At 37.5% G+C, this 14,931-nt stretch overlaps 1 protein-coding gene across 3 annotated transcripts in view; it reads left to right on the forward strand.

The window, feature by feature from the left end:
* LOC113045506 (rho GTPase-activating protein 29-like) overlaps positions 1–14,931 on the forward strand; it is a 37,313-nt gene that overhangs the window by 4,873 nt on the left and 17,509 nt on the right. For 2 of the 3 annotated variants that reach the window (XM_026205909.1, XM_026205910.1), the window contains exons 3-4: positions 11,401–11,544; positions 14,119–14,215. In XM_026205909.1, the coding sequence (XP_026061694.1) occupies positions 11,401–11,544; positions 14,119–14,215 (241 nt within the window). Of the gene's footprint in view, positions 1–11,400; positions 11,545–11,669; positions 13,456–14,118; positions 14,216–14,931 lie in introns of those variants that run through there. The other variant, XM_026205911.1, reaches the window with a different exon arrangement.

Raw genomic sequence — 14,931 nt, forward strand, 5'->3', positions numbered from 1 at the left:
AGACATCTAGTTAAACGTCCCTTTTTGTTGTTTCTTTTGTCAGAACGCATCAGAAAGCCAAGCCTAGTGTGATTTTTCTTTGAATCCTTTGAATCACTCAGATGTTTTTAGTGTAATGTTGAACTTCCGTGACAGTTGGACATTCAGAAGGGTGGGATGTTTTTACTGGAAGGGCTAAATATCAAATAATTCCCTCTGTGATTTTAGAGAAGCACGTCCAGAGCAAATGACGCTCAAGAATGTGCTGTTCTGTTGTGAAGACGAGTTTCTCTTAAGTGCTCTGAGGTTGAAAAGTGCTGTGAGAATCTTTCATTCTTCCATGCACTGGGTCTGAAGATTGATTTAGTGTACTTCAGATAGCAGCACTGAGTGTTTGTCTTTTTTATAAATGTACAGAATTGATTCAAGGAGAAATGGACTTTTAGTTTGTTTTGACGCTACTTGTTTAAAGTGTACTTCACTACCAGTGACAAATTCAGACATCGCTAGTTCTGCAGTTTAGAATGTTAATAAAGTCATCAAAATTATTACATAACACAAATTGAAGTATGAAGAATTTCTAGTGACCAAACAAGGTTGAACCAAAATCTCACTGCACATTGTATAGGCTAGATCGCAGTTGGGTCATTTTCACAACTAACTAGGGCTGTCACTTTTAGTTCGAAAATCGATTGCACAATCGATCGGACCAACCAAAAAAAGTTTCGAAAATGAAAATAGGGAATCGATTTTAAAATAATTAAACAACTAAAAAATATAGATGTAACAAAATTCACAACCAAGCAGAAAAAGAACATAAAGAATTCCGAGAGTGCAGTATGCGTTGCGAAAGCTAGACAGAAAATACCAGAAATGTTACACGCCTATAAGACCCAGTGGCGTTGAAAGCGTCCTCTTATGCTGCTTTCACACAAAACGCGAATAGAGCATCTGGCGAGAATAATTTCAATGATAAGTCAATGTAAAGGCGCATTTACGCCTGTATTGAGGTCTCGAGACGTGGTAGACGTGAATTCACCTCATTCGCGCATCTAGTTACAGGAGATGCTGAGGTATGAAAAGGAGCCACCATTGCAAGCTGACAGCGACTGGCTTTTGTGGTGGAAAATTGTCAGTAATACCCCCATCTTGCGCAGCTGTACCTGAGTGTCCCTGGGACATCAGTGCGGTCGGAGCGCGACTTCTCAGCAGCTGGACATATATAGTGAATAAAAAACGCTCTGTTCTGGTCTGGACACCGAAAATGTTGATCCACTTGTTTTCCTGTCCAATAAATTTGTAATGGCCCTAGCCTTTTTGAGCGTTTCATGCCTGCCTAGTGCCGCCTTGTTGGTTACTTTCAATAAAAAAAATCACACAAGGCCTGTTCTCAAGTCCATTTAAAGTTTCATTTTTTGAACAGTTGTTTGAAATGGATTGAATCATTATTTAAAATAATCTTGGAGATTTTTGAATTGCCTAAATCATAAATGCAGCCGGGTTGAAGCCTGCAGTGATGTTTTTCTTTTGTTATGGCAGCCGTCCCCTCTGAATATATATTTTTTCAAGATTGTTGCACTCCTGTTGCTGTTATTCTGCACGAAATTTCATGCCAATAAATAAGAAATATTGCTGACTTGTGCGTTTCCAGCGCTCTCTTTACGTTCGTCCGTTATTTGACGTTGAAAAAGGAAACGTCTTTTTTTAGACATGGAACATCAATTTTACAATCGATTCAATGAACACTTATGTCTTAAAAATCGAAAATGATTTTTTCACAAAAGTGACAGCCCTACAACTAACTGAACTAGGCATACAAAATATCAAGCAATCTACGATTTTTCCCTGTTTTATTTTTTATTTTATTTACTTGTGAACCTGTCAATTGAGACCAAAGGATTGATTTTATTTTTACAGACTTTCTCATCCCTTAGGTATCAACACAGAAGCAAAACGATCTCTAGTTTAAAATTAGCTCAAGTCTTTCTCTTTTTTTATACATGGTTAAAAAAATAGTCTTCCAGTAGATCTATTTTCCTCCAGTCGTAAAGATCTTATTATGGCTCTCAAAGATTGTACACACAGGCCACGTACACGCTGCAAAGTTTTGGGAGTGACGACCACATTTAGATGCAGGAGTACTATCACTGGTACTCAAAGTATGACTCTCTTGACAGTAATATATGGGTTTCCCCAAGACCACAAGCCTTGTGTGTGACACTATGGTGCAGAGAGACAGTATCAACATTTGTAATTGAGTCTAGATGTGTTTTTGTACCTTGTGAGTTTCACTTATGCGGAGTTCACACTGCAGGATTTTCCAAATAGTCGGATCATAGTTGTTTTCACACTTAATGACTATCTTGGGTATCATTTAGTTGCTGTTGTGTTCACGATGCACAGTAGATCAGCGACAGGAGGTTACACGTCACATGACTTTACAATAGGAAGAATTGCTGACAACCCTGTGTGGTCCGCAAACTATGTTTCATAACCAAATGCACGCAAGAAGTAATAAGCAAATAACTCAAGATCACACAGATATTGTAGCCTGTAAGTCCTTCCATGATTTCGTAACAGCCTACTTCTGCTGGGAAAGTTTTTGAATCTAAGTACTTGAAAGTGAAACCAACGTTTTGTGCATTTCATGATAAGCTTGTCTACAAAAGCCCTCAAAGTGATGAAAAAGAAGAATGCGATTAATCTTTTGTAGAATCCTACAAATCTTTTGGGGAGTTTCTGCTTTCTTTATGATTTTCATAAAGTTTTGTTTGAGATAATTAAAGCAACAGTTTTTAAATAACGAAAGAATATGTCAAAAGCACCTCTGCTGTTGGGGCTAAAGGCAAAGTAATTAACATGACAATTACTGCAGGTTACTACTGGCTGACTTTTCTATTTGTTGACATGACATGCTTAGATTCAGATGATAAATATCATATATTATGTTGGGTGTCCATATTACAAAGACAATCACCATGTTTAAAATTAAACCATCATATTTAAAAACATTATGTTAATCATACCATGTAATACAATATCAATTTTTGTTACTACTGTAAATATATATTCAATTATTATTGGATTTCCTTCAATACTTTCAGAATCTTTACTTATTAAAACAATTTTGTTTCTGTTTTTTAAAATATATTTTTTATATTAACATATTTTAATGACAGTATATTTATTGAAAAAAAATCCGATTACAAACTCTGACGATGAATGTGCATCGATTTTGAAACATGATTTTTGAATCGTGAATCACCGATCTCGGACAGTAATCGATTTAAAACGTTACGAATCAAATGAATCGCGATTTCTATAGCGATTCAATGCTTTCAAATATATACACATTAAAGTACTACAAGCACGAATTAATGGAGACCTTGAATAGTGTTCGTGCCTTGCTTCTCTCCTTCACGCGCTCTACTATTACCACCCGAGACTGTCACAGAATTGCGCTCGCGCTCTGTTAGTTCAGACTCGTAGCCAGTAATACTAAAGTGACGTAGCTGTACTTTTCTATAGTTTTTCAATGGCTCTCTGCTTCTTACCGACGGCATTACCTGAGCAGTTGAAAGCTGCGTATTTATAGCATGGACGGAGCAGAAATGTAAGTGTCTAAATCATACACACAGTTCCATTGAATGATAAATGTGTTTTAACAATGTTGAAGAACCGAATGTACGAAGGAAACTGTTAAAATAACCACAGCATTAACAATGACCTTGAAATAAGAGTGCGGGGTTTATCTGATAATCAGATGCATGGAAGTAGTATTCGTTGCTTTAGCAAACAGACATCTGACATTTTCTCTCAGAATCATCATTCGCTGATGGATTGGAAAAGTTAAATAACAAATATAGGATTTTATTTGGTGAAAATAAGATAAAGAAGTTTTCACACTGAAAGAGAAGTGATCTCGCTCTCATAGACGTGCCAGGCTTTATCTGCAGCTAAACTGAATAAAAGCAGAATGAACTGATGAAGCATTAAGAAAAAAAACATTTAATTTATTTAAAAAAAAAATTTTTTTTATTAATGATGCCGTACTAATTGACATAATTTATTACAGTTCAGAAACTATAAATATATTTTGTACCTGATTCTGTGCAGAAAATTTGAATAATAGCTTATTAAATGTAGTATATAAAACAATCATAAAATTGGCATTAGGAAAAAAAATTATCGATTACAAATTATTGATTATTGTCCAGCATTATATCTGATTTCTTACAGCAAATTAAAAGTAATAAAAAAGAAGATAATTCCTTGTAAAAAAAATACTAATGTTAATAATTATGATAATACATAGGCTACATACATAAAATTATTATATTTAACATTTCTGTCACTTCTGAAATGATGGCTACGCCCCTGGTGTGACAAAATGTTAGCTCTTTTTTAAAATCTTGCCTTACATTTTCATGATAGTATCGTGTATCGATGATAGTCAGAGATATTGACATAAGCAGATTTCTCTGTCGATAATCAAGACGATATCAGGCTCATTTTCCTATTAATGTATTAGATTATAATAATAATAACTAATTTTTTTTTTTTATATATAATTCGGCTATCAAACTGCCTAGCTTTTTTCAGCAACTCATTAAAAATGACCATATCGCCCAAGACTAGTTATAATCGAATCAAATCAAATCCTATAAATCTTATTCCTATAAATTCAAATCAAATCGAAGACATGTGAATCGAATCGCTGCCTACCCAAAGATTGAAAGCCCTACACAGCCCTAATGGAGGGCACTCTCTCTCTCTCTCTCTCTCTCTCTCTCTCTCTCTCTCTCTCTCTCTCTATATATATATATATAAGGGCTGAGTTTTAAAACAGATTTCATGATTCTGTTCGATTCTCATTCACAAGCTTGCGATTCAATTTGATTACAACAAAAAAAAAAAAGTACTGATATTGCCACATTGTTTGTACATGTCTAATTGGTTAATAATAAGAAGAAGAATTAAATAAAACACAAAAAAGTCCTCCCCAAACTTCCCGCTGCCCTGCATCTTGCGCTCTCATTAGCAGTAGGTCATCGCCGTTAATGTTTCAGTCTAATTTCACACAGCAGGATTTTTAATCGCCGACATGTCCAGACATGTCTTTGATAACTCACACTGCGTGATTGTCACTTACGTGAATGAGCACCGGTTTGCCTCCGATTTCACAAAACCTGTCGTCAATTGAAAATCAGGGCTAAAATCTTGCAGTGTGAACTCAGCATAAGAGAGTGATATAATTGCATTAACAACTAATCGGTCAGATCAGTTGTGACACATCTGAGTAATAGATGAAAAAAATGATTTTTGGCTTATGTATTTTTTTTTTTTAATACTGTATTGGTTTGTTCTTTATAATTATCATACAATATTAATTTTATTTGTACAGATCTTAAAAATGTGATTTATAAAATTTAAACAGCCAGTCAGCTGGTGGATTTCATTTATTTCTATTGCATTAGATGTAAAACAAATCAAGGCTTCAGGTATAAAAGAGTGTTTTCTCATAGCTGGGCCTGGTGGATGAATTGTTTCATGAATGCACCAGGCCGTTGGAGGTCTCGGTACAGAGGCCTCTTTGGCATATTGTAAAATGCTCTAAATGGAAAAAGTGTCGAAAAAAAAGACACCCACCACGAGTTTTGCGGGTGGCACCATTGGCGAAGCCGATATAATGTCTCTCTGCGCTTGTGAAGTGCAGAAGAGAGATTTGTTGGCCAGTAACTTTCCCACTGAAGGTGAGGGATGTTTTTGTGTGGGTCTGTGGTTGGGTAGCATTTCCTGAGGTGTGGATTTACAGCTGCAGTTCAGCAGATTGGTCATGGGGATGTGCCAGTTGGCCCATGAATACCTAGCAAAGGACAGGGCCATCATTAGTGCTGGATGAAGAGTGTGTTTTGGGAAGATACACATCAGATGAGGCCTCTCGATAGAGATTATGTTGGTTTGGCTAGATCAAATATGCAACTGAATTGGAAAATAACAACATTTTACTTACTGTTTAAGACTGAGTGCTGTGTTTGTTCACCTTAACATGCTAATGGGACACTCCAGTCTTTGCTAATTTCCTGCACTTCAAAGAATGCTCTTTCTGTTCCCGTAAAAGAGAAGTATGGTGTGAGAAAGGCTGACAGGCACAATGATAAACCCTGAGTCTCTTTCTCACCGGTGAATCACAACAGAGTGTCGCTAAACTCGTCTGCCGCCTTGTGCAAAGCGCAGCTAAGGCAGGTCGAGACGTGCCTACTGATTACCTGTTGTTAGCAATAGCAACAGAGGAAATGCCAGCAGTGGTGTGTAAAATCTTTGATGTGTGTCATGACATTATGTCAAATAGCTAATTTTCTTGGAAACATTTGGAAAGTATGCTGGAACAACGTACAACCATTTCTCAGGAAAATGTGATGTTTTCATTCCTGGCAGTAGCAGCCTTGTAACCTGTAGCTGATGTTTAATTGACTAGCACAAAATATCATTAGCGTGAAAGGATTGGGAAATTCATTTCTGTATTTAATGTGGACAGTTAAGGCCTTATCTGCGTTTTCTGTTGCTAGAATAGAAAATGGCATTAAACAAATTATATGTATATTATTATATGAATTATAATTTTTTTTTATGTTAGCTTCAATGTTATTCTATTTGTTATGTTAATTCCATATCAATTTGGGGAATAAATGTGCAAATATATTTACAGAATTACAGGTTTTAATGTTAGGTGCGACTATTATCAGAAAATGTGTGATTTAGTTGCTTCTTTCAGTTCAACGTCCAGGTAATAAATAATAATGGATGTTTATGTTTATTTTTATATGAACTAATACAATATTATACTTCCTTTATGTTGAATGTATATTCATTTGTTAATTTAGTATGTACCGTAAGTATGTTTCGAATCAGAAAAGTGTGCAGTTGTGTCAGTTCAATAGAGACTGATTGATCATAATGATGTGAAGACACAGACATTTTTGGGATTTCATTGTTCACAGTTCAGAGAGACCTTATTAGCAGAGTCATGTGATCAGTGTGTCATTCATTTGATGGATCTTCAAGTCTGTAATTTAATAACATCCTGTTGCATTTTGTCCCTGTGATGTAAGGACATATTGTTCACAGCTTTAATTTGAAGACATCCATCATTCAGTTTAACTTGCTGAGATCTTAAAAATGTGTCAGACCAGTCAGCATGTGTGTGTGTGTGTGTTCATGAGAAACTATGTTGACATTTTTGCCGATGGGACTGAGATGTGGGATAGGGGCGTTAGCAGTCTTCGTTCTCACACTGCAGTGTGAGGCTTGTTGGCACTCGGGTGAGATTGTTAAACGGCTCTGATCAGAGACACCAGGACAGGCGAAAAGCACAAGAGAAAAACATGAAGAGACTGAGCGTGAAGCGTGGGAGGGACGGCGACTCGCTGCTGGAGCTCCCGGAGTGAAATAGACCCAGGACGGAGGTCCATCAGCAGGGGGCTTGTCTCGAACAATGCATTTGTGCCTCTCTGGCGGTATCCCCACCGAAACAATGCCCCTCAGTTCCCCCTGAGCAGTTTTCATGCATGCTTTTTAAGATCCCTTTGTTTTGACAACACTGAAGTGTCTGGCGGCCTAGATGATGCATTATTCATAAAAGAGTGAGAGCAGGGTTTGGAGAACACTGGCATTAAGACGTCCCGGGACCCCAATCAGCTCTGACACATGACATAGTCCCCTTTGTGGTGGGCTCCCATTGGGCAGACGCAACATTCCATCAGTCTTTTAGGGGTTCAATCAGTCCCTGTCATTAAGAGGATGTATTTTGGTCTGAGACCTGCTGCTGGACCCCTCACCAGTAATTAGGAGTTCAGTGAGGGGAAGGCCTGAGCTGGGGTGGGGGCTTCTGATGGAGGATTTTTTTGTCTGAGTGACACTTCAAAGTCAGAGAGGAGAGAGGACACTCTTGAGTTTCCCTGGGGCTAGAGCCTCCTCTCCTCTCCTCTTACCGCCCTGGAATCCTCTTATCCTGACGGGTCGAAGACGTGCACCTGGTCGCCCAGGTGGAGGAGGGAGGTCATTGTGTTATGTGATTATGGAGGATCTTTTAGTGAGCTCAATACATGAGTTTAAGATTTGGCTTTTGTGAATACTGGTCTCTTGCCCAAAATCACAAGATAAAGTCTTGGATGAAATAGATCAAAAATATCTTAATTTGTGTTACAAAGATGAACAAACGTCTTACGGGTTTGGAACAACATGAGGGTAATTAATGACAGATTTAGATTTTTTCGGTGAACTATCTCTCTAAGTTTAGCAGTTTCTGTGGGATATGATGTTAGCTGTGCCGGTAGAACTCCGAAAACACGTTAGCATATTTCAAAGAATGGTAATTTGTATCTGTAATTTGTAATGGTGATTCATTTTATAAATGTTGTAAATATATGGGCCATAACATGTTTGTTTATTAAATATTTTTTGGTCAATTTTGTTATGCCTTAAGCTCATTTTATTTCTGCAGAATTAAAAAAAAATGTCCAACAAAAACAAAGCATTTTCCTCCTGGGGTATAAAAGCTTTCTTCATGTTAATTAGATTTTTTTGTCCAAAAGATGATGCGTTTTGTCGATTGCTCCGTTTTGATTTTTGCAGCATGATCCAGGGTAGCCCCGCCCACAGTGAAGATTTAATGGACAGAAGTACTTAATCATAATAGTTAATCATTATATGACTTGATGTGAAAACAGAAGTCTTAATGCCACAGGCACAGGCGGTTTCATGGAACATGCACAAGGATTCATGGAATTAAGGAGAGATAACGGAGATTCACTGCAGAGGTGATGAGGCAATAAACAGCCCATCACTAATCATTTTGGCACCACACTGAGGGTCCTGACTTTGTTTCCCTGATATTCTTACTCGTGTGTGTTTTTCAAAGTGTTTTCATGCTGAGGGTAATTAAGGGTGGTAAAAACAGAATTATAAACTGAAGATGCTATACTGTCAACAGTTTGTGCTTCCTATTCTTTTCTTTCATTTTCATAGTGGGAGAAGTGATCCTCTGTCTCTGCCGCCAAACACACACATACCTTCCATGTTGTAACTGTGCACTCATAAACTGTGTCTCATCCTTGTGGCATGATGTACATCTGCACAGAGAGGATAAAAAACAGATGCTCCTGCTATCAAAACTCTTTGAACCCTTCACAACATTCAGTTAGATACGAAGTCATCCGCTATACACAGCCAAACGACCGTCCACTTCATCCTAATGCAAACAACACAGATTGTGGGGTTTGTTTATGGGTTCGCATGGAGTAAACAAACATTTTTAATCCTAATATTTGTTTACATGGAGTCTAAATATTTATAGTTTGAAAGACATGCCTAATAACATTTGGAAACTTGTTAAAATTTGTTAATTAATATTTGAAACTTTTTTGGTTATTTGATGGCTAGGTTTTTGTTTTAAATGCTAAATGATTCACCTTTTTCAGACTAAGCTAATTTTGTGTGAATAATAGTGCTGTCAAACAATTAATCGTGATTAATCGTATGTATATTATTTATGTATATAGAAGTACACACACATGCATGTGTATATTTCAGAAAAATATGTTGTTTATATAATAAATATATTTTTATAATATAAATTATATGAAAATAAATATATACATGTAAATATTTTCTAAATATATACAGAATGTTTGTGTATTTATATATTCCTAATGAATATATAAAATATACTTTTATTTTGGAAGCGATTAATAGTTTGAAAGCATTTGTTTATGAATATTTTGTCATTTAGTTATATCAAACTTGGTAGTCTTTAAAGTCGCCATGAAATCAAAGTTGATCGCTTTATTTACTCTACTGATGACCTTTATTTAGGCTGCATGGACTTTTGATATTTGATGATTAGAATGTTATGAGGTTAAAAGATAAATCTAGCTCTTTAGGCATTGCAGTGGCTAGCATCCGGTCTGGCTCCATTCTCATATGGAAAACCCACTTTTCTGTTCCCAGTGGATAAAACAGAGTCCCACCCTGCATTTTTTCTTGTTTAATATCCTGTTTCAATTGAATTTGCATTACAGAAGTGGATCAAGGTTTCATGATGATTTTATGGCTGTTTGCATTTTTAAATATGGAAGTAGTGACACAGGTATTTCCCACTACAGTAAAAAAAAAAGTTATGTTATGAAATATTATTACAATTTAATATAACAATTAAATAACTTCTCTATTCTCTGTGGAAAGTCATGGCCTAATGGTTAGAGAGTCAGACTCATAATCCGAAGGTTGTGAGTTCGAGTCTTGGGCGGGCAGGAATTGTAGGTGGGGGGAGTTAATGTATGGCGCTCTCTACACCATCAATAACACGACTGAGGTGCCCTTGAGCGAGGCACCGAACCCCCAACTGCTCCCCGGGCGCCGCGGCATAAATGGCTGCCCACTGCTCCGGGTGTGTGTGTGTGTGTGTGTGTGTTCACTGCTCTGTGTGTGTGCACTTTGGATGGGTTAAATGCAGATCACGAATTCTGAGTATGGGTCACCATACTTGGCCGTATGTCACTTCACTTCACTGCTTCACTTCTATTTTAATATATTTTTAAATGTCATTTATTCCTGTGATGTCAAAGCTGAATTTTCAGCAGCCTTTACTCCAGTCTTCAGTGTCACAGGATCCTTCAGAAATCATTCTGATATGCTGATTTGGTGCTCAAAAAAATATAAATAATAATTATATATATATATATATATATATATATATATATATATATATATATATATATATATATATATATATATATATATATATATATATAGTGCTTACTAATATTTTTTTCAGGATCCTTTGCCTAATAGAAAATTACAAATAACCTTATTTGTTTGAAATGTAAATCTTGTGTAACATTATAAATGACACTTTTGATCAATTTAATGCAAAAGCGGGAAAGAAGCAAATCAAAACTCTCTAATTCCCATGACAGCTGAGCAGTTATGCAGTGCAGTCAGCAGTAAAGAAGTACCTCACTCTCAGTCACTCTCATACAATAAATAAATAAATAAATCTGTTATCACACGTCTGGATAGACGTACATAGCTGTTGCCATGTTTATCTCTTTTCTTATCTTGCCGTCAGCCATCTCTCGGTTGCACGGCTGCGTATACATCTCAGCCAAAGCGCAGCTTCATACTCAGCTCGTCGTCTCTAACCACAGGGGCTTGCACCGTCACAGAATAAGTGTGCTGTTAGGACGCACCAATGTCACACATGCTATTTCATGTGCACTATGAGGAGGTCTTTAAATAGACTAAACATTTTTATGTTGCCGTTGCACCCATATTGTTTTAAATTTGTGCATCTTCAAAAACCCGCGGAGGAAGTTGAGCTGATGACATTGTGGTCTCTGTCTGTATGTGTGTCACTTACAGAAAACCAAGAGTGCTCGCAGGACATGGTCAGCGAGCGACTTGGAGAGCTGGTACACGTGCTAAAGACTGTCATTGGCAAACACCAGGCTCTGAACTCGTCAGAAATTCTTGGTGCTGCAGGTACCGTCATCGCCAAAGTCAAAGGTGAGTATCCTCCTTCAGCTTCCCCCCGACTTTTGAATCAACAAATTAGAATTGATCTTGTCTTTTTAAAAAAAGTCCATTGTTTGTGTATGTATTGATAGTTTTCAGTTACATGGTGTGGAGTGATAAAAGGCAAAACATTCATAGAACTGTAAAACAGACATGTTTCATTTGTTTAAAGACTGTTGCATTCATCTTTAAAAAAGGAGATAATACTTAATAAGGCATAATGCATCAATACAGTGGTTTGGGTGGACAAATGGCATCAGTGGTTTAACTCATTTTGCGATATACAGTAATGTGAAGTTGTGTTTTTATATTGATGGCAGACTTCTTATTCATGTGTTTATGAATAATCTAATCTTATTTTCAAGAGTGAAGGAAACTGACAGTGCATTCATGTAAAAAACAGTTTCCGGATTATCAATAGAAAGACATTACTCCATGGTTATACAATTGATAAAACAAAGTGCATAGTCTAAAATAACAGGGTAGCGCACAGGAATGTTCATGTGGTATATTAGTGAAGTCTGCGATCCAGATTGCAGCTGCAAAAGAGGGAGCAGATGATTTCTGTGCTGTACGGACAGAGGGAATGTTTTTTTTTTTTTTATTGGTTATCGACATCATTTCCAGCTGTTTACAACATTGTGTTTTCATTTTGGCAGCATTGATTTAAGAGGGCACTAGAGTATCATCCTTAGCCACGAGAGGGCCATTGACCCTTCTGAGCTCCAATGTGTCCTTTAAAGGGCCAGACTCTTCATGTCAAAGGGAAGTTTTTAAAAGAGGAAAAGTAGTCTCAATGTCTTTTTCTGATATTTGCTTCAGGCCTTCATGTTCGTCCTTTTTTTTTTTTTTTTTTTTGAATGGGGAAGCTGAGAAGAAAGAACTTCGATTCCTGCCTCAAGTTACCTGTAAGACCGACATTCCAGCATGTGCTTCCCATTCATGCTTGAATTTTAACACTCCATGTCCATGTCAGCCGTCCGTCTTTCTACCGATAGAATGTTATGGACTTCAGGAAATCAGATGCACCCCCCCCCCCTTCACGCTCAGTCCGTGCCCTTTTAAAAAAATGCTGCATAGTTTTGCTGAAGAATAAAGTGTCAAGTGTCTCAAGTTAAATTCTTTCTTCCCCCGCCCTTGTCTAGAGTGAGTCAGTGGCATCTGACTCGCTCTATTTTGATCTTTGCTTCTGATCTAAAGAGGAGACTCTGTTATCGCAGGTATTTTATCCCGTCTTATGACGCATTGCACCTGATCAAGTGATACATGCATGTGTTACTTTGTATTTTCTGAAAAACAGTTCATATTGACAGATATGTCAAAATCCAAAGATGCAGAAAATGCTTTCGAGGGTTTTTCTATGAGAGAGCTGCTTTCTGCATCTAGCCATTCCCGTATTTGAGCTGTGAAGGGGGCAGAAGTGGAAGCATTGTTGTAGAACTGCAGGATGTCCTGAGGAAGAAGTCAGCGTTCCATTGCAGGGGCCACTGAGCCACCCACCTGCACTCAGAGACAGAGAGGCATGCACCAGGAGCTACGCACCTCTCACGCTCTCGTCTCCAGTGCCGTCTCCTCTGCTCACTACGTAGCTGTGAGTATGGGTGGCAGTTGAGGGTGGGGATTCCCATTCCACGGACAGTCGCTGTGTTTTGCGTGACATCCAACCAAAATAAATCGCCCATGCGGAACTGGAAACTACAGATGATGTTGCTTTTTTTATGGCCTCGTCACTTTTTCTTGTATGTGAGGAGAAAAAGTGGAAGTCAAGCTCCATTGAATCATTGTGTACCAGTCTGTGGCATTAGTTCCTGAAGCTCTGGATGAGTTTTGCTTGTCGTTAATCTATGCTTTATCATAACGAACCTGGATATTACTGCAAGTTAAAGGAGTTCACTTGGTAAGGTAAGTTGGGCGAAAGTTGTTTGAACGTCCTCTGAATGTTTTGAGAGTTTCCTGTAAAGGGGAGGCTCAGCTCGCAGACAGGAAGCTCTTGGTAAATGCAAGTTTCGTAGCCTCTCAGAGACTTTACTTGTTGTCTGTCAAATATCGGATTTTTCAAATGAAGATTTAACATCAGTAGGATGTTAATTTCTCTTCTTTCAGCTCAAAACATAACAATCTTTGCTTCAGCATGCTGGGTCATCTGGCCTCTTTTTGAAACAATGAAGCTAGTTTTTGAAGAAAGGCGTCTGTTGATTTATCTACATGCAGTCTACTCAGCATTTTTTTTTTTTTTGTACTTCAGGGAAGCACGATCTGATAACAAAGCAGCATCAGACACTTATTAAGGAAAGAGCTGTAGAGGTTCCCTTTCTTGGTCATTGTTCAGAACGAGTCTGACTTATCTTAAATTATGTGGAATGAATGAATTCTGTATTATCAGCGAGTGTTGTAGTTACGAACCGGTCCTCGATAGTCCACTGTTGAGGGATTCATATTTCCACAAACACAGTATTGAGATCTACACCACTGCTGCTGATCACCATCATATAAAGAATTGAAATTGTGCTGCAGACTTTTGTGCCATTTGGCTACACTTCTCATGTGGTTTATCACTTCCCACAGGCGTGAACGTCGAGGAAGTCAATACAGAAAACAAAGACGCAATATTTGGCGAGATACACAAATCGATCGATACTTTGGCATTCACCTTTGGCAATGTGTGAGTACCATAGCCCTCTCTTCTGTAGTCATATGTATATTGTGAATGCTCTTCATCTGTATAGACTTACTTTCAGTTGTCATGGTCAATTTAAATAGAATACGTCAGCTGTACATCCTGTTGTCACTCTCTTAATTCTGATGAAATACAGTTGTGTTGCAACGTTACTTAAAGGGATTGTTCATCCAAAATGAAAAAATTCAATTGCTCACCCTCATGCCATTCCAAACTCGTAAGTTTCTTTCATTCTCAAAACACAAATCAGAGAGATTTCTGTCCCTCCATTGATAGTCCATGCAACTACAACTTTGACACTTTTTATTTTAATTTTAACATATAGATACATTGAAAAAAGAACAAAGATTACCTGTTAGATTTACCCCAAATGAACAATATTTTATGTTTAAGCACTAAAGAGACATCAGAGGTAGCAGTAAATGTCAGAAGGACTAGCCGAGTCGAGACTGCTCTTGTTCGGAAAACATGAGCACTGAGCTCCCGCTGATCTCGTGGAGCTGATTGGCTCTGAAATCGGCGAAACACATTTTTAAATAGGTGCTTTATGAGGTCTTTATAAATAAACCACAGATTTGAGTTTTAAACAACTACATTCTCGCCTGAAATACTACATTTCAATACATTTCATGACACAATAATAGTAATATTTTGAAAATTATCTGAATAAATGGTGGTTGAAATCACAATGCAGCATGAAC

The sequence above is a fragment of the Carassius auratus genome, chromosome 27 (genome assembly GCF_003368295.1).
Source record: "Carassius auratus strain Wakin chromosome 27, ASM336829v1, whole genome shotgun sequence".
Taxonomy (NCBI): Eukaryota; Metazoa; Chordata; class Actinopteri; order Cypriniformes; family Cyprinidae; genus Carassius; species Carassius auratus.